Source organism: Leopardus geoffroyi, chromosome A2 (genome assembly GCF_018350155.1).
Source record: "Leopardus geoffroyi isolate Oge1 chromosome A2, O.geoffroyi_Oge1_pat1.0, whole genome shotgun sequence".
In the NCBI taxonomy this organism is placed as follows: domain Eukaryota; kingdom Metazoa; phylum Chordata; class Mammalia; order Carnivora; family Felidae; genus Leopardus; species Leopardus geoffroyi.
In genome coordinates, this window is record NC_059331.1 from 4,542,469 (window position 1) to 4,562,336 (window position 19,868).

General features: G+C 57.2%; 1 protein-coding gene across 4 annotated transcripts; it reads left to right on the plus strand.

Annotated features, from left to right (window-relative positions):
• The first annotated feature begins 969 nt into the window (after positions 1 to 969).
• On the plus strand, positions 970 to 17,290 carry LOC123605184 (long-chain-fatty-acid--CoA ligase ACSBG2-like). Of its 4 annotated transcripts, none has more exons than XM_045491712.1 (11): positions 970 to 1,193; positions 3,868 to 3,956; positions 4,499 to 4,619; positions 9,124 to 9,204; positions 9,315 to 9,464; positions 9,584 to 9,760; positions 11,465 to 11,646; positions 11,819 to 12,046; positions 15,389 to 15,605; positions 15,862 to 16,001; positions 17,179 to 17,290. In XM_045491712.1, the coding sequence occupies exons 2-10, from the start codon at positions 3,949 to 3,951 to the stop codon at positions 15,919 to 15,921; spliced, it is 1,224 nt and encodes a 407-aa protein (XP_045347668.1). In that variant the 5' UTR covers positions 970 to 1,193; positions 3,868 to 3,948; the 3' UTR covers positions 15,922 to 16,001; positions 17,179 to 17,290. The 4 variants fall into 4 exon arrangements, with proteins under 4 accessions (XP_045347668.1, XP_045347667.1, XP_045347669.1 ...); XM_045491711.1 differs by having other exon boundaries at positions 17,107 to 17,218; XM_045491713.1 differs by lacking the exon at positions 3,868 to 3,956 and having other exon boundaries at positions 17,107 to 17,218.
• The last annotated feature ends 2,578 nt before the right edge of the window (positions 17,291 to 19,868 follow it).

Sequence of the window (19,868 nt, forward strand, 5' to 3'; positions counted from 1 at the left end):
CTGCCAGGGATGAACCAGTCTGCATACTGGGTGGGGGATGGGCACAGAAGGCACCGGAAAGCAATTTTTTAGTAACACAGCCGGCAAGACCCCATGCCAATTCTGCCCTTACCACCCATCGCACTTCATTTCCTTCTATGGCCCCCACTTTTCCTTATACTCCAGCCCTGATGGCCTTCATCACATTACTGTCTTTTCTCAGATTCCTTCTCCCTCTCTTCTTTGGTCACCTCGTACCCCCCCGCCCCCCGTTTAGAGTAGCCTTGTCCAATCACCCCCGTGACCAGGTGGGACCCCTGTGCACAGCTGGACACTCCCAGCCCTCCAACGGACTGTCACTGGGTTTATATGAACATATGTCTCTTCAGTCCCAGGAGACCAGATGCCTCCCAGACAGTAAGAAGAAGAGAGGCCGAGGGTACTGTGGACACCATGTCCTCGAACAAGCCGAGTCCAAAGGAGAGAGAGCACCGAGCAGAAACTAAAGCCAGAGGCGGGGGACTCCCTGTGCCCCGGGTGTGGCTTCCTAGAGAAGGTGGGGTTCCCAGAGAAGCCCCTCGGGGATGGCCAAGGGTGACTGAGCCAGCGCTGGGATCTTTGACGTCGTGCGGGGCTGGCTGGGAGCAGGGGAGGGAGGCTGTGAACGAAGGTGGATGCAGTTTGTCATAGGTGCCCGGTCCTTGGTAAGTGCACGGGAGGGTGGCGGGCCCGTCACTGAGCTGCCTGCTTGCTGGCAGGGGGCCCAGTGCATCTGTCTGTCCACCCGCCCCTGCGCCCTTTTCTGCGTCTCCCCATTCACCTCTGTCTTCCTCCCTTGGCGGCTGTGTCTTTCTCCCTCCCGCCACCCTGCCCCTCGCCCCCGACTCTCCCCGGCGTCCTCCGCCCGCCTGGGCCGCCTTCAGAGCCACAGCCCTGCCCCCTTTCACCTACCTGGGGTCTCCTGGCCCCCCGGGCCCCGCCTGCCCACAGGCCCCCGCTACTGGACGTCAAGGCGCGACGGCGAGGTGCACCTGCGGCAGGAGGACGCCTTCGCCAGCCAGGCGCCCGTCACCGTGCACGACATGGTCACGAACACGGCCATCAAGTACGCCAACTACATCGCGCTCGGCTCCAAGCACAGGACCGGCTGGCACCTGCTCACCTACATCGAGTACTACGAGGAATGCCGGCGCGCCGCCAAGGCCTTCCTCAAAGTACCCCGTGTCCTCCCGCGCCTGCGCGCCGCCCGCCTCTGCGCGCTTGCGCACTGCCGCGCCCGCGCCACTGCGCCTGCGCGCCGCTCCTCCTCTGCCTCCCCGCCTGCGGGGCGGGCGCGAATCCTTTCTCCTGGCTCTGCCCTCGTCTGCGCGTTTTGCTCAAATCACTCAACCTCCCTCATCGAGAGGTGTACCTTCAGTGCCTGTGATCTTTTTCGTTAAACAGTGACTTAGGCTACACTTGCGGTGAGCACAGCATCACGTGTAGACTTGCGGAATCACGGTGTTGTGCACGGGAAGCTAATGTAACATTAGGTGTCAGCTGTATTTCAATTAACGTTTTTGAAAAATTACTCATTCTCATCATGCCCTCGTTTCCTCATCTGTAACATGGGGGTTCTGTATCTATTTGTGTGTATATATATATATATATATATATATATATACACACACACACATATATGTATCTGTATCTATTTATATATATATATATATGTATATATATATATAATATTAAAAATAGGAAAGTTCTATATGGCCATATCTTATACTTTATTTGTATTGAATTTAGTATAAAACTTTGTTATATTAGGATTTTTGTGTGCAAATACATAAAATAAAACATCATAGCACCTCACACAAAGGTTTGCTACAAGAATTCAGTGAGTGGACACATATCAAATAGCTCCTGGCCCGCACGAAGCATTACTCAGCATTTATTCTTATGGTTGTTACTGTTAATGTGTCTCTTCTCCAATGTCTCATCTTTTGAGCCAGGTCATCCCTGATCACCCTGGGTCCCCAAACTCACCCCCCCCCCACACACACACACACTAATCTCTATCACAGCTCCTTTGAAAATTTTCTGCCCAGCTTTCATGGCCACCTGGTAGTATGATTGTATAATTTATTTGTTTAGCTGGTCGGTTATGAGGGCAAGGGGCCAGTCTGCCTCATTCATTGCAGGCCCCCAGAATCTAGAACAGAAGCAGCCCCTTGGGTATGTCTTCAATGAATGAATGCCCATCTATCAGATTAGGAAAGAGGATAAGAGACCTCAAGGGACGTCTCCAGTCAGTGTAATAAACAAGGATGCGTGAAGTAGACAGTGGTCCAGAGAAAACTAAAGCAGGGAAGGGGGTAGATGAGCTAGGGGTGGGGGTGGAAATTTCAACATATGGTGGCCAGTGAGAGCCTCTCTGAGAGTGATATTTTCACAAAGGCTTAAACAACTTGGTGGGGGGCAGGGAGCCAAGTGAGTATTTGGGGATAAGTGTTGCAGGTAGTGGGAACAAATGTGCAAAGGCCCTGGGGCAGAACAGTGCCATGCATGTTGACTGAATAGCAAAGAGGCCCATGTGGCTGAAGCAGAATGAGTGGAAAGGAGAGAGGGAGGTGGTGAGGGCAGGGGGTAACGGGGACACGTCTTGCTGGGTCTTGTGGGGCTTTTGCCAGGAGTGAGGTGGGAGCCATGGAGGGCTGTGAGAGGAGGGATGCGCCCAGAGTTGGTTGCTTACAGGCTGCGTGGAAAAAGAGAGACCCATGGAGGTTGAGATGAAGACGTTTTGGAGACCTGTGTGGTACCCGGGGAGGGGATAGGAGGTGGTCAGATTCTGAAGGCAGAGCCAACATCATTTCTTGACGGATTGGGTGTCAGAGAGAATGAAAGGCACTGAGGATAATCAAGATTTCTGGCCAGTGCAAGTTGGAGGGACTGCTACCGACTGAGATTGCGGAGGGCGGGGCCGGCAGAGGGGGGTGGGTAACGTCAGCAATTTTGTTTGGGCCGTGTTGGGTGTGTCGTGCCTGCCTGACGAGGACACTAGGAGTGGGCAGCGGTGCCCAAGAGTCTGGAGTGGACGGGAACGACCCACCTGGGGATGGCATCACCTGGTCCTGCCAGAACCGGTGAATGTGTATCATCTTGAATGTTTAAGTCAATCCAGATGTCAGCACAAGTGATCATGTGGGAATCCAGAGCTTGAGCCATGCAGATGTTCACCCCAATATTGTATCTAATAAAAGTAGAGGGGAGAAAGGATCTTACTTAAGTATCAACCAGTAAAGTGGGGTGGGGAGGCAGTCGCTAAATTATGACATTTCTCTACAATACAATATCATAGAGGTGTTATATCTGATACCACAGAGAAATATTCAAAGGCTGGGGAAATAGGATGCGTGGTTTTATGAACAATGGTGGGTTATGATCATCTAGGGATAAGTACTGCCCAGATTTTGTCAAATATTTACTCATAAAAATGTCGGGGGCGGGCATTTTGTTTGTCTTTTCTCAGTGTTTTTCAATCTCCATCTATCAACATTTGGGGCTGGATCATTCTTTTGTGGAGGGGTCTGTCCTGTACGTTAGACAGTGTTTCTTAGCAACCCCGGTGCCCACCCACTCCATGTCAGCACCATCCCCTTCCCCAAAAATGTCTCCAGATGTTGCCCAATGTCACCTGGAAGGCAGAATCATCCATGTTGAGAACCCCTGCTCCACGTGAATATATATGGTAGCTCGTAATGGGGGGGGGGGGGGGATGGGCTATTCTATTAGCAAACAGAAGCACCAGAGAAAAGAGAGCCCAAGATTCTCAGCCTGAGGCTCCTGGGCACGTGGGGGCAAGTGGCCGGTGAGCCCCCTGTGCCTCACAAGGGCCTCCTTTCCCAGCTGGGCCTGGAACGCTTCCACAGCGTGGGGATCATGGGGTGAAACTCCGAGGAGTGGGTCATCGCGAGCATTGGGGCTATCATGGCTGGGTAAGAGGTACCAGGTATCGCCCTGGGGTACACGGAGTCAGGAAGCCATCAGCCCAGCAAAGGCTCTTCCCCCCTCCTTCCACCCCCACCCCCCGCTTTTGAATCCATAGGGGTCTCACGGAAGAGTCCCCAGTTCAGGGAGCAAACTAAGGCTCCTGCTTGGCCTGTGCTCAGTGGGATTTGTCAAGGGCCCAGCCCTGGGCACCAGCCAGCTCGCCCTTCCGACACTCTCTACCTGTCGAACTCAAACACATCCTGTGAAGCCCAGCTCCCATGACCCCTCCTCCAAGAAGCCTCCCCAGGGCTCCCCAGCATTGAGACCTCCCTCTACCTGTCCAGACTGTTGGGGAACCCCTGGAAGGCGGGGTCCAAGCCCAAGCTGTCCCTGAGTCCCACCTTCAAACAAGGCACATTGGGGGTGTCAGGGGATGTCTGCCATATTCTATCCCCACCCGAGGGACTGTCTCTCCTATGACACAACCGGCCTCCTGGGAGCCCTCCGATTCACCAGTGGGTCCTCACTTCTTGGGTTCTGCTTCCAGAGGCTTCTCCGTTGGCATCTTGTCCACCAACTCTCCAAAAACCTGCCAGGTCATCGCCGAAAGCTCGGAGATGGACATCTTTGTGGTGGATAACGACAGACAGCTGCAGAAAATCATCCAGGTTAGTGACTCGTGCGAAGGCACGAACTTTGCCTAATAAAGAAAAGGAATCCAGTGAGCGATGGACCCACCATCCGTGGTCTCTCATGAGATGGGAACCGCGGATTCCACGGATGGATGGGCCCAGGGCCCCTGTGGGGTGCCAGGCGAGTGATGTTCTGGCCCAGTGCGGGCCCCGGCGCTAACCCCCAACGCACCCCCAACTGGGACTTACATCTTCCCGCTGCAAGCAGGCAGATCCCCTCCTCCCACTTAAAACAAAAATTATTACGGTAAAATGCACACAATCTACAATTTACCCTCTTAACCCTTTTTAGTGTACAATTCTGTGGCATTTAGTACGTTCGTAGTATTGTGGAACCATGACCTCTGTCTGGTTCCAGAACATTCCATCACCTGCAAAGGAAACCCTGTGCCTATTAGTGGGGACTCCTCATTCCCCTGGCCCCAGCCCCTGGCAACCCACTTTCTGTCTCTGTGGATTTGCCTGTTCTGGATGTTTCATCTTATTGGGATGGTACAACAGGTCCTATTTGGGGGGAACCCTGAATTTCCCTGGGTCCGGGGCTGATCCGAGTGAGGTGGTTCTGGGCGTGGGCGCGATGGTTCAAAGCAACTCCCTGTGAAATGGGGACGCTAAGAGGACCATGACAAGCAGACAGAGGTAAGTAGGCAAATACCCACTAGGATGACTCAAAAAAAAAAATTTTTTTTTTAATGTTTAACGTTTATTTATATTTGAAAGAGAGAGAGTGGGGGAGGGGCAGAGAGAGAGGGAGACACAGAATCGGAAGCGGGCTCCAGGCTCTATGCTGTCAGCACAGAGCCCGACGCGGGGCCCGAACTCACGAACCGCGAGGTCATGACCTGAGCCGAAGCCGGACGCTCAACCGACCGAGCCACCCAGGCGCCCCAGGATGACTCCGATTTTAAAACGGGTGATACCGAGCGCTGATGAGGACCTTCGCTGCAAGATGGTACCGCCACCCTGGGAAGCAGTTTGACAGGTTAGATAAACACCTACTATGTGGTGCAGCCCTTTCACCCACGGGTATGCACCCAAGAGCAACGAGAACGGGTGTCTCCACCGCGCGTCAGTGTCTGTGGCCGTTCTGTGCACGGAAATTATTCCTCAATACATTCCATCCTCTCTTGGTCTTGGTGAGAACGTAAAATGGCGTAGCCACTGTGGGACACAACACGACGTTTCCTCAAAACTTCAGAGTTACCAGCAATCTCACTGCTGGCTACATACCCAAAAGAAGTGAAGGAAAGATCTCGAAGATTGTTTTTTTTTTAAGCTTATTTATTCATCTTGTGAGAGAGAGAGAGAGAGAGAGAGAGAGCAGGGGAGGGGCGGAGAGAGAGGGAGAGAGAGAATCCCAGGCTGTCAGCACGGAGCCTGACGCAGGGCTCGATCCCACAAGCCGTGAGTGAGATCATGACCTGAGCCGACATCAAGAGTCAGACGCTTAACCAACTGAGCCGCCCAGGCCCCCCACCCCCCGAAGATATTATTTGTTCGCTCAAGTGCACAGCAGTAGTATTCACAGAAGTCAAAATGTGGAAATAACCCCGTGTCCACTGACGGATGAATGGACAAACACCATGGATGTGGTCCATCCAAACAATGGAATATTATCCAGCCTTAGGAAGGAAGGAAGGGCATTCCTTTTTTAAAAACGTTTATTTATTTTTTAAATGTTTACTTTTGAGAGAGAGACAGAGGGAGGGTGGGGGAGGGCAGAGACACAGGGAGACACACAGAATCCGAAGCAGGCTCCAGGCTCCGAGCTGTTAGCACAGAGCCCGACGCGGGGCTCAAACCCGCGAACCCGTGAGATCATGACCCGAGGCGAAGTTGGACGCTTAGCTGTCTGAGCCACTCAGGCGCCCCAGGAAGGGACATTTCTACACCCGCTACAATACGGATGGACCTTGAAGATACTGTGCGCAGTGACAGAAGCCAGACACAGAAGGACACGTCCTGCACGACCCCACTCACAGGAGGTCCCTGGAGGAGTCCCGTCCACAGAGACAGAGAATAGATGGTGGGAGCCAGGGCTGGAGCAAGGGGGTGAGGAGTCCATGCTTCATGGGGACAGAGTCTCAGTTTGGGGGAGGTGAGAAAGTTTTGGGGTTCTGTTTCACATGAATGCAAATATAATTACCACCACCAACTATATGCTTAAAAGTAGTTAAGGTGTTAAACTTTGTTGTGTATTATTTTTACCACGATTCTAATTTTCTATGTCTATTAAATAAGTAAATAAACCCAAGACAGGGTCTGTGCAGGTGACAAGGTATGTGCGGCCTGGGTCATTCGCCACCTGGAAGGTGAGCCCCTGCGAAGGTGGGGTCGCAAACTCAGATGCTAAGGGGCCAGCGCAAGATGTAAATAGTGAAACTTACACTGCTCGGCTGTCCTCACTGACCGCTGCTCTTTGCCGTTCGTCTTGTTTGAACCTCAGTTAGAGGGCCACGTCTGGGACAGCAGATGGCTGCTCTGGGTCCTATACTTTCCCCCCAGGTGATACCTATTTGCTGACATTTCCCACGTTTTCATCTCCAGCTTTCCCAATGGTCGCACTGGGACGCCTAAGAAGCATCTCAGACGCAGCCTATCCAGACCTAACCTCCCGATCTTTCCGCCCACAACCTGCTCCTTCCCTCTGAGTTTCCTGTCTCAGGTGGCGGGTACTTCCTCCCTCCAGATTCCCGGGTCCCCTCTCAGGAAATCCTGTTGGCTCTGGGGGATCAGCAGAATGATGGCCGAAGACGTCCACGTCCTAATTCCCGGAGCCTGTGATCCGGGCGCCTCCCGTGGCAAAAAGGCATTTTGCTCTTAGGATTAAGAGTAAGGCCCTTCAGATGGGAGATGATCCTGGATTATCCGGGTGGGTCTCCTATAATCACACAAGCCCTCAAAGCACAGAACTTTCTCCAGCTGGAGACGGGAGACATGAGGCAGAAGGGACGGCAGAGAGATTCAAAGCAGGAGAGGAACGCACCCCACCCTGTTTCTGGCTTTGAAAATGGAGGAAGGGACCACAAGCTAGGGGATATGGCGCTATCTAGAAGCCGAGAATGGCCTTCAGCTGACAGCCAGGAGGGAGACAGGCAGACCTCGGTCCTACATCTGCAAGGAACTGAATTCTGCCAACAGCTCAAATGAGCCAGGGTCCCAATGAACAATCCTCCTTGGAGCCTCCAGAAAGGGACCCAGCACCCACACCTAGATTTGGGGATTATGAGACTCTAAGCAGAGACCTGACCAAATCACGCAATATGTGGAACCTTAGTGGCCCCTATCAGCCGTAGGGAATTAATGCAGTCTGCCTTCACAATGTGCCCAGGACCCCCCAACATCAAAATCAAAACACAACCACCACAACTAAAGTCCCAATTCAAAAACTGGGCCGAGGACTTAAGTACCTCTCTCTAGAGAAGAAACGCAGATGGCCAATGAGCCGGTGAAAAGATGCCCAACACGTAACGTCATCAGGGAAAAACGCAGAGTGAAGCCACGAAACACCCCTTTGCGCCCACGAAGCCAGTTATTATCAGAAAAGCAGAGGGGCGTCTGGGTGGCTCAGTCGGTTGAGCGTCCGACTTCGGCTCAGGTCATGATCTCGCGCTTCGTGGGTTCGAGCCCCGCGTCGGGCTCTGTGCCGACAGCTCGGAGCCTGGAGCCTGCTTTGGAATCTGTGTCTCCCTCTCTCTCTGTCCCTCCCCTGCCGTCTCTCTCTCTCTCTCTCAAAAAAAAATTAATTAATGAAAACAAGAAATTAAAAAAAGAAAAGCGGGTGACAAGTGTCAGGATGTGGAACAAGCTGGAAAAGTCTGGCGGCTCCTTACAAAGCCAAACGTAGAATGATCCCGTGACCCAGCGATCCTGCTCCCAGGTGTCTCCCCAAGAGAATGGGGCACAAGTGTGCAAACAAAAACCCGTGCACGGACGTCCACAGCAGCCAGAGCATGGGGACGGCCCAGCTGCCCACCACCCCGTGAACGGACAAGCAAACTGCGACCCATCCACACCCTGGAGTAGTCGTTCAGCCGCAGGAGGAGTGAGGCTCTTGCACGTGGATGGATCTCGAAGACGTGACGCTCGGGGAAAGCAGCACATAGCGTGGGAATCCATGTGTCCGAAACCTCTGGGACCGGCACGTCCGTAGAGGCAGAGCGGATGCGTGGTTTCCAAGGGCTGGAGGATGGAGGAAGGGAGTCACCGCTGATGGGGCCCGGCTTCCCTTTCGGGGAGATGGAATGTTCTGGAACCGGACGGAGGGCGACGGTCGCATAACGTGAACTTAGCGGTGCTAAGTGCCGCTGCATCGCCCGCTCTGACATGGTGACAATGGCAAATTCATGTGCGTTTTGACACAATAAAAGGGAAGGCGGGGAGCGCCCTGGCCGCCCGTGGTAGGAAGCGCTGGGGCTCGGGGCTGAGCTGTCGCCGGCTCTCAAGCCCTGCGCCTGCTGAGCCCCGCGGTATCTGGCAGATCCAGGGCCACTTGAAGCACCTCAAGGCCATCGTCCAGTACAAGGAGGAGATCCGGACCCGGCTGCAGAACCTGTATTCTGTAGGTCCTCACCGGGAGCCGGGGGTGGGGGAGGGGACGGCCCCGGGGGTGGAGGTCACAGGCCGCACCCACCGCCACCCCCGTGAGCCCACGAGGCACCCTCTCCGCAGTGGAGAGGCTTCCTGGACCTGGCAGACGGCGTCTCGGAAGGCACGCTCAACCAGGTCATCGACTCCCAAAAGCCCAACCGGTGCTGTGCCCTGCTCTACAGCATGTTGATCGCCGGCCCCCCAAAGCCCGTGATGCTCAGCCACGACAACGTGAGCGTCCCGCCCGGAGCCGGCAGGCTGGGGCTCCCGGCCTCGCGTGGTGGACGAGCGCGTGCTCCTGGGGGTTGCGGGCAGAATGGCCCACGGGAGACAGCTAGGGTGCCTTGCAGATCACGTGGACCACGGAGACCGCTGCCCAGACCCTGTCTTACAAGTGCCCCCCGGAGGAACAGGAGGTCCTGGTGAGCCTCCTCCCGCTCAGCTACCTGACGGCCCAGCTCTTCGACGTGTGGGTCTCCATCTCTGTCGCCGGAGCCCTCTACTTTGCCCAGCCGGATGCTCTGAGGGTGAGGCAGAGCTCCTGGGTCCCCTGCCGCGGTGGGCGCAGGGGTGGTTGGGGAGGCCGGCCGGGTGGGGGGGGGTCACCCTGAGCAGGGGGGGCTCACCCCAGCACTGGAATCCCCACCCGGTGCCCCGCCAGTGGCTGTGCGACCTTGGTCCTTCTCCCCCCTGCGCCTCAGTTTCCCCATCTGTAAAGCGAAGGGGGTGAGCGGACAGGAGCTAGTGTCGTGCAGGACGGGGAGCGTGTACCTGGCTCGTCTCGCAGCGAGAAAATTCCCAGTGTGGATAAAGAAATGAGTTCCATCCGTACAATAGAATGTGATCCAGCCTTAGGAAGGGAGGACTTCCTGCCGCCCGTCACCGCGTGGACGGACCCCGAGGACGCCGTGCGCAGTGACAGGAGCCGGACACAGAAGGACACGTCCCGCGTGACCCCAGGCACAGGGGGTCCCCAGAGGAGTCCCGTCCACAGAGACAAAGTAGATGGTGGGAGCCAGGGGTGGGGAGTCCGTGCTTCATGGGGACAGAGTCTCAGTTCTGGAGGCAGATGGCGGGGGCGGCTGCACGACCGCGAGTGCCCTTGATGCCCCTGAGCTGTGCGCTTAGAGGTGGTGAAAATGGTGTTTGGTGAATTTTACTGAAAAAAAAAAAAAAAAAAAAAAAAAAGCACACGAGGTCACTGACATACATCATGAAACGTCAGTCACGGTTGTGCTGACTCTCCGAATGTAGAAAAACACACAATTCCCATCAAGACAGGAAATCAGGGGGAAACGAACACTGACATCGTTGCCCGGATCCTGAGGACTCCCTCAGCCAAGGGGCTCGAAGGCTTTTCCTGCGAAGGGCCAGGCAGTAAGTGGTCTAGGCTTCCCTACATCGTGAGGTTCCCAGGGAGAGAACACGTACCTGCAGGCTCCCCGCGGCCCAAACCGGAAAACTTCACGGACGACGAAAGTTTCGGTGTCGTGCCACAAAACAGTTTCCCTCCCGGAACTCTTGAGAGGCCTTTTCATAACGTCAAAGCCATCTCGGCTCTGGGGCTGGCCTCTGCCACCCCTGTGCTGGCCAGTAGAAAGGCTGGCTCGGGCGGGCGCGGTGGGATTTGCCTCGCTTGGCACAGATTTCACTCGCCAGCGTTCAGGGTCAGTGTTTCGGTGGTGGTCTCGCTGCGGGAACCTTTCCCGGTACCTGGAAGGAGGTCTGAGAAGAGTGACAAGGGCGGAGTTTGTCCGTCCCCGCGCCCTACTTCCTCCCATTCTCTCCTTCCGACCCCCATCCCTCCCTCTGTATCTCGTCTCGTCTCTCCCTCCCTCCATCTCTGTGGGTCTCTGTATCCGCACCTTCCCTTCCCGGCTCTTCTCCACGCGCCCCTTCACCCCGACTCAGGGGTGCTGGGAGAGGGTGGACAGGACCAGAGACAGCCAACGGCGCGTTGAGCCACCTGGGGAAGGACACGGATCCTGCGCGTCCCGCTGATGGGGGCAGTTGGGAGCAGATGGTCCCTGCCATCCCCGCCGGAGCTCTGGCCGCGGCTGTTAACTGCCCCCCTGCCCCACTCACCACACGGCTCCCGGCCGGGGCGGCGGGAAGGACTTCCAGCACCTGGCCCTGCCGCGGGGCAGGGGGGGGCGGCCGAGGGCCCAGGGCGCCCGTGGCGGGGGGAGGGGGGGGGCTTGGCGGGGTGCCCACTGTGCCGTGTGGTGCAGGGCTCCCTGATAGACACGCTGCGGGAGGTCAAGCCCACCATGTTCTACGGCGTCCCGTGGGTCTGGGACAGATTGCTGGACAGCCTGAAGACCAGCCAGCTGGCCTCCACCCCGTTCCGGAGGAGGCTCGACAAGTGGGCCATGTGTCTGGGGCTCAGGCCCAACAAAAGGCGGATGTTGGGGTGAGGCTGGGTCTCAGGGCCGCCCAGGGTGGCAGGGTGGGGAGGGGTGGGGAGGGGTGGGGGGCGTCTGCACCGGTGCAGGGTGGTGGGGGGGGTGGGGTGGGGCGTGTCGGGGCCGGGGCGGAGTCCGGAGGCCCAGCTCTGCTCCCCCTGCGTCTGCTCCCCAAGGCAGACCCGCCCCCCCCCCCCCCGTGCTTCAGCCTGGCCAAGAGGCTGACCTTCAGCCAAGCACGGAGGTTCCTGGGCCTGCAGCGTTGTTGCCGGTACTTCAACCTGGGCTCTCCGGAGCCACCACGGAGTACTTCCTCAGCCTCAACATGCCCATCTGTGAGCTCTATGGCCTGTCCGAGAGCACGGGCGTCCACACGCTGTCCAGGCAGGAGGGCTTCCGGCTGCTGAGGTGGGTGTGGGCGGGGGGGGGGGGAGGGGCGGGCGGGGCTGGCCTTGAACCCCCCTCCCCCTCCCCCCCTCGCTCCCAGGACCAGGTGGGTGCCCGCTATCACCCGGCCCTGTCCAACCCCCCCGCCTCGCCGGGGAACGCAGACCCAAAGGCCAATGAGTGAAAACGCAGTGGACCCAGGTGTGGCATGACCTGGAGCCCTTCCGATTTGTTTTTTGGTTTTGTAATTCGCAAACCATCATTTTTACTAATGGCCGATTATTTCTGCCCCCCTGGCACCTTGGGAGAGAACACATTCACTGCTGTTGTAAAGGCTGCAACAAACGTTATTTCCTGATCCCCGGGGGTGGGGGTGGGGGTGGCGGTGGGGGCGGCGGGTGGGAATTTAGGGGCGCTGCTTTGTAGCTGTGTGGTTCTGGGTCCCTGACGAGGTCGAGCTGCTGGCCCCAGTTCCTCAGTTGGGGGTCCTCCTACCACGGCATCCGCTCCCCTCATACAAGAGACCCCCGAGAGAGCAAGGTGGATGCCAGCCTCTCCTTTGGGACAGCAAATAAATGTACGGGACACCCGGGGACGTTTGAAACTTCAGATAAACAACACCTTTCGGATTATTTTAAAGTATCGGTATAGCCCCCTACAATATCTAGGACGTCCTTGTGCTAACCCCAAAACTTGTAATTGAGAGCGCCCCAAAACTTGTAATTGAGAGCGCCGAATCCTAACCACTAGATCACCAGGGAGCGACTGAACTTGTAATTGAAACAGACATCTTACGAGGTACCTCCCATTTGATCTGGCAACCCTATCACGGCCTCACCTCAGAAGTGGCCCTTCGTTATTTCTGCCACTTCTGACGGGTCGTGCAGATCAGCCCCATCCAGGGTGGGAGGGGGCCGCGCAAGGATGTGGATTCTGGGTGGGCAAAGGGATCTTTGGGAGCCACCCAGGAGGCCGGCTACTGCAGCCTCCGATCTAGTTGGGGGTCCCCCGCATGCTTCCCGGAGGATTCGTGCCGAGTTGAAAAAGAACGGGACAGAACAGGCGACCGGGGCGAGAGTCAATGGCCCCTCTGGTGTGCCGGCTTTCTGTCCTGTCCTGGATCTTCCTCACCTGGGGCTCACCTCTCAAACGGGGACAGGGGCAGATTTTACGCAGTACGACCGCGGCCGCGAGGAGGGTCCAGTACGATCGGACCTCCATTTCCATTTGGGCCGAGGGGACCGGACATCTTAGAGTCTGTGGGGTAGGGGAGGCTGGTGGGGGCTTGAGTGGTCTGGGAAATGGCAGTCGCACACACACAAAAAGCAGGAAGGGAGGGGGTTCAGTAACTCATCCGGGTGTCCGCAGACCGGTGCCGCTCTAGAGAGAAATGAACTCCTCGCGCGTTTCTGGAAAGAGGCGATGGTGTAGGTCGGTGCCAGCCGCCCCTCCGCGGTGGGGCCCGTTACCTCCCACAAGAGCTGGAGGAGAGAGCCAGAGTTTATCTCCCGAATGTTTGCATTTCAAAGGGAGGAGACCGTTCTGGGGAGTAGATTTGCATCTCAAAGGGCGGAGAAAGGACTTATCCGAAGCTTTTTAAAGGAGCTAGTCTACAGGGGGGGTTTAAGCGGCCATCTGGGAAATTCTCCTGGCAGCTCAGGGTTTTCTCGGGCAGGAATGCGGGGGGCGGGGGGATGGAGTCATCCTGGGGATGGGGCCCGCGCTTTCAGAAACGCGAATATGTTCTCAGGTCTTTCTGTGTGGGAGTGGATGCAATCGTTCGAGCACAGAGCCTGCGGCTCTTAGACGTCAAGGCTAGGACCCAGCGAGAACAGGGCTCAGAGGAGCCCGACCGGAGTTTGGTTAGGGAGAGACTCACCACCCTTAGTGCACCTTGGCTTTGGGGGAGGTGGGATCAACTTTCAGCAGAGACAGGACAAAGAGCCCATCACAAAGTACTTACTCACCTCGACCCCCAAACCCAGAGAGGCAGGGCAGAAAGGGGGTCAGGCGGGGAGGCTGAAGGAAGGAGAGGTTACTCGGCCGCTGGGAGGTGGTTTTGGGAGTTTCTGGTCCGGGCCCCAGCAGTGCTTCCTAGGTGGCTGCTTGGCCTGTGTCACACCCCTAGGGTTACAGCGGGGACAACCAGGCATCACAGAATCCCTCCCACGCGGGGTGTGGGGCTTGCAATCTAGGCAGCCAGAGACAGCCCTTGATCCTTCCAGAACAGATCATTCCACACAAGCCGTAAAGCGGCCCGCGGTAACCGGTGTTCGCAGACGTGAAGTCACAACGGGGGCCACTCACTGAAGGCTCTCAGTTTCCATTCATTCCTTTTGGGCAGTTTGCGCATTCAGGGAGCGTCTGAACGTGAACTCGGAGCTCGCGCTGCCCTGGGGGCTGGGCGTCGGCCCTCATGGGGTGTGTCTTAGCTCGGGGCTGGCGTAACGGAGCGCCCCAGACCGGAGGGGGTGGGGGGCTTAAACCGCAGAGATTTACTCTCAGTTCTGGAGGCTGGGAGCCCAGGATCAAGGTGCCGTGGATTCGCTTCTGGGGGAGGGCCTCTCTCTGGCTTGGGGACGGCCGTCTCCTCTCCATGTCTTTGCGCGGTGGGAGAGGCCTAGCAAGCTCACTCTGGTGTCTCTTCGTGAAGGACATCAGACTCATCACGAAGGCCCCACCCTCAGGGCCTCATCTAAACCTAATCGCCTCCAAACACCACCCCGTTGGGGGTTAGGAATTTGAGGGTGACGCAATTCAGTCCGGACAGGGTGCATCCTGGGTGTTGGCTGGGCCAGCTTGGAGGCCCTGCCCTGAGTCTCCAGACAGCCTGGGGGAAGCAGGGCAAGGACGGGGGTCTAGGTGCCTGGACAGGAACCCTCGAACTTTGAGAGGTGAAGCAAAAGCGTCTTCCCCCGGCCCCCATTTCCAAGGAGATAAGCAGGTGGTAAGCTGCCTCATTCTCGCCTGGATCATGGCTTCCTCTCCCTCCCAGATACCTTTCACAGCAACCAGTTCCGCCCAGATGGTGTCTTGAGTTTACCTGTCCCTTGCCTTGTCCCCCGTACTTACCTGTGGGTTCCCCGGGGGCCGGGTGTGGTGCGTCCACGTGCCCTGCAAGCTTGGCTCTGAGTCAGGGTGGGCCAAGCCTTCCCTCCCTGGGGGACCGCACCCTGTTTCCCTTCTCCATCTGTCCCCTACTTTGGATCTATGGGACTCTAGCAGCCAGGCAGGCAGAAGAGGCCTGGGATCTGACACCTGTGTGCCTGGGGGCAGAGGGGCAGCAAGCAGGGGGCACCCCTAAGCCAGTGGGGATCTGTACCTGGTGTCTATAATCACCCCCTCCCTGCCCACTGTCCCCAGCTGTGGGAAGTCCCTCCCCAGCACCCGCACCAAGACCCAGAAAGAAGACGAGGATGCCATTGGGGACATCCACATTTGGGGCCAGACGTCTTCATGGGGTACCTCGACGATGAGGAGAAAACCCAGGAGAAGATCGATCTCCATGGCTGGCTGCGCACGGGGGACCCGGGCTTTTTGGACGATGACGAATTCCTCTACGTCACGGGCAACGAAAGGGGTGAGCAAGACCAGGCTGCAGGGTGCTCTCTGCCTCTGACCAGGCCCCACGGGGCTGCTGCGGACGGTGGTGCAGGTTGCACACAGCACGATGATGAGGGACGACTGAAGTCCAGCTTGGAGGAAGGGGCACCCTTTGTATGCTGTCTATGTCTATCTCCGTTGTTTCTCAGCATCCAGGGGTGGCTCTGGGCTCCAGGACAGCTGACTTGATGTAGCTTTTCAGGACCACAACCCTCCTCTCTCTCCGCCTGCAGATCTCATCACCCTCAGTTCAGGTGAGAAGATCAACCCGAACCCCATCGAGGAGCGGGTGAAGAGGCACATTCCCCTTGTCCGCTACGTCGTGCTGGTGGGCCAGGACGCCCCATACCTCTGTGCCCTGCTGACGCTCAAGGTACCTCAGCTGGTTTTGAGCCTCGTGGCAAGTCTGGGCTGTTGGCTGGATGGGGGCTGCCATCCTGGTTTCAAGATGGGGAGACTCGGGGCGCCTGGGTGGCGCAGTCGGTTAAGCGTCCGACTTCAGCCAGGTCATGATCTCGCGGTCCGTGAGTTCGAGCCCCGCGTCGGGCTCTGGGCTGATGGCTCAGAGCCCGGAGCCTGTTTCCGATTCTGTGTCTCCCTCTCTCTCTGCCCCTCCCCCGTTCATGCTCTGTCTCTCTCTGTCCCAAAAATAAATAAAAACGTTGAGAAAAAAAAAATTTAAAAAGATGGGGAGACTGGGGTGCCTGGGGGGGGGGTTCAGTCGATGAAGCGTCTGACTCTTGGTTTCCGCTCAGGTCATGATCTCGCGGTTTGTGAGTTCAAGCTCTGCATCAGGCTCTGTGCTGACAGTGCGGAGCCTGCTTGGGATTCTCTCTCTCTCCCTCTCTCTCTCTCTCTGCCCCTCCCCTACCCATGAGTGTGCACTCTCTCTCAAAATAAACTTAAAAAAAAAGGGGGGGGGAGGGCACCTGCCTGGCTCCGTCGGTTGAGCATCTGACTTCGGCTCAGGTCATGATCTCACGGTTCGTGGGTCCAAGCCCCGCCTCGGGCTCTGTGCTGACAGCTCAGAGCCTGAAGCCTGTTTCGGATTCTGTGTCTCCTTCTCTCTCTCTGCCCCTCCCCCACTCACACTCTGTCTCTCTCAAAAATAAATAAACATAAAAAATTAAAAAAAAAAAAAGATGGGGAGACCGAGGCTGGGAGAGGAGAGGCAGTGGGTTGGTTGCTCAGTGCCAGCTCCCCATGTCATGGGCCTGGGACATTGACTGTGCCTGTAGGGGAGAAGCTCCTGGCCTGTTTCCAGAAAAATGGCAGAGGGACTTGAGCCCGGCCCACCAGCCCCCAGGAAGCAGGGAAGTGCTGGGCAGGTCCCCCAGGCTGAGCCCGCTTCCTCATTTGTACATGGGGGTGGGGACCTGGCCCTCCCAGGGTCGGGACCATGAGTGCGAGCCCCGGCACGGGGAGCCGGGCTCGGGGGCCGCGTGAGAGCCACCTGACCCGCCTTCCTCGAACGACAGTGCCAGATCAACACAGACACGGGGGAGCCTCGGAATGCGCTGACCAGCGAGGCGGTCGCTTTCTGCCGGCAGCTCAAGAGCCAGTCCACCAGGCTGTCGGACATCGTCTGTGACAGAGACCCGGTGGTCACAGAGTTCATCAGTCAGGGGATCGATGCTGCCAATGCAGAGGTCACCTCCAACAGCGCCAAGATCGTCAAGTGGACCATCCTTGAGACGGACTTCTCCATGGCTGGAGGGGAGCTGGGTGAGTGGGCACGGGCCGGGGAAGGGGTCCTGGTGCGGTCGCTCACACCCAAGGCCCTGGGGTGCTCATCAAAACGCCACCATCTCCCGGGCTGGGATCCCTGGCACCTGCATTTTTAACCAGCGCCTCCGAGGAATCTGGCAGGCGGTCGCCCGCGGTGGTCCCCAGACCACCAGGCATTCAGAGACAGGCCTCTCGGACCTCTCTTCCCCGGGCCCCTCAATCCAGTCACCCCTCTGCGTCCTTAGGACAGATCTGGCTCACCGACACCTCATCCTGCGGGGGGGGGGGGGGGTGGAGGCCCCGCCTTGGACGTGATTCTGTTTCAGGGGCAACCGCCAAACTGAAGAGGGCCAACGTGGGCAAGATGTACCAGCCTGAGATTGAAAGCTTTTACTCGGAGAAGGATGAATATTAGCAGTGGGGGGGTGGGCTTCCTGCTGCCTCAGGAGACCGCCTGCCGTGGGCCTCCTCCGTCCCCCATTGGATGATCACAGAGCCGCCTTCCAGTGGGAGGGAAGCCCCCATTTTCGCTAAGCCACCCCTCTGGGGCAGTGTTTCAGATTCAAAGGTAAAAGGACAATAAAGGTGGTTTCGCCAAAGCAGTGGTGTTTACCCGGGGTGGTCCTGCACCCCCAGAACACGTGTGGCGACGTCTAGGGGACATTTGGGTTTGTCCCAACTAGGCAGGCAGGTGCTAGGGGCGCTCGGTGGGGGGAGGCCAGTCAGGGCTCTTGCCCCACAACCCACAGTGCACAGGGGAGCCCCCCACACCAGGAAAAACTGCCTGGCCACAAAAGGTCAGTTGTGCCTAGGTAGGTGAGGGGCTGCAAACGGAAGGCTCTGGAAAAGTCAAAAACAGAGCTGATAAAGCTCCTAGGTTTCTTTCTCCACTTTGAGAATCTGCACCATCTACCTGAGAAGCCGATCCCGCTGCACCGCCCGGTAAACCTCTCGAGAGCCGGTGCAGGAACATCCCACCCCCCAGCCGCCCACCGCTGTTTGCAGTCACCTAGTCACCTGGAGAGAACGGCTGAGGCCTCGCCGGGAACCCACCAAACGCCAGGGCAACACGCGTTCGACAGTTACGGTTGCAACCAAAATGCTAACAGGAAACTTCAGAACAGCAAGATAAAGAAAACGCTCTGAAGCTCGGGCTGCTTAGTTCCGTGAGGAAAGCGAGCATGCAAGCCTGTGCGGGGAAACTCTGAAAAGGGAAGAATAATCAACGAAACGGGGGGGGGGGGGGTAGTCCTACCAGAGAATAAATAAATTACAAAGCAGCCGTAATTAAAAGCTCAGGGATGGGTCGTAACTGACATCTGCAGAGGAGGGGAAGCCCGGCTCAGACAGAAACGCGTGCAGGGGCGGAGGAATGCACCAGAAACGGCGTTTCTGGCAGGTGCAGGTGAAGGAAGCACCGTCAGTCGGCCGCTGGGGACAGAGCGCCTCGCATCACTTCCGGGGCCCTCCCTCATGGCGAAACGAATTCCAGATGGGACACACTGAAGGGTGGAGGACGGAGGGAGGGAGGGAAAGGGGGAAAGACATTAAGTCGCTGGAAGAAACCAGGGGAGAGCGAAGACCTGTATCCTCCCCACGGAATAACCACCCCGAAGCCACTGGGGGAAAAGCTTGACGTAAACGCAAGGCGTGGGCGTGGCAGGGACACCGCGCGCCAGAGGTACAGGCAAGCGGTGGGCGGGGGACAGAACGCGCTGCCGAGAGCTAGTGTCGTGCTCCACGAGGGGCTCCCAGAAATGACTCGCAGACACACAAGCACGCAGGTGCCTACGCACGCCGCCGGCAGAAGGCGGGGGGGTGGGCGAGGCGGGTGCCCCGGGAGGCTGGAGACCCGGTGGCACCCGAGCACGGGGAGGGGGGGGTGGCTATGCGCAGTCACGGCAGGGGACCCGGGAAGGCCGGCCAAATGAAGGAATGCTCAGATACCCTGGGGGAAAAGCGTGCGGCTGTAGGAGTTCTATCTTGGTCGTGAGCGGACGATGGCTCTCCAGGAACACGTAAGAAAGTGGACACGGAAAAGCCAGGAATGAGGGTCACTGCTCACTGTGCACGTGCCCTTGGAGCCTTCGGACTGGTCTTGAGTTTGCATCACTAAAATACAAACTTAAAATGTAGGATTTGAAAATATCCAAGGCAAGAGCTTTTAAAAGGGACAAAGGTGTCATACTGATTGATGAAAGAAACACATCACGGGGCGCCTGGGTGGCTGAGTCGGTTGAGCGTCTGGCTCTGGATTTCGGCTCAGGTCACGATCTCGGGGTTTGTGAGTTGGAGTCCCAGGTCGGGCTCTGTGGTGACAGTGCAGAACCTGCTTGGGACTCTCTCTCTCTCTCTCTCTCTCTCTCTCTCTGCCCCTCCCCCACTGTCTCTCTCTCTCAAAATGAACTTGAAAAAAGATCCCCAAAATGTATGGAAACTGTTTTCACTAAAAGACAAAAAGAAAACTTTAAAGGCACCAGAGACCAGACTCAAAGAGGCAAGAGACCAAAGT

Coding starts and splice junctions, on each gene's coding strand:
- LOC123605184 (XM_045491712.1), top strand. Junction 9,205..9,314: donor GGCTGCAGAACCTGTATTCT/GTAGGTCCTCAC, acceptor CCCTCTCCGCAG/TGGAGAGGCTTCCTGGACCT. Junction 15,606..15,861: donor CGTCACGGGCAACGAAAGGG/GTGAGCAAGACC, acceptor CTCCGCCTGCAG/ATCTCATCACCCTCAGTTCA.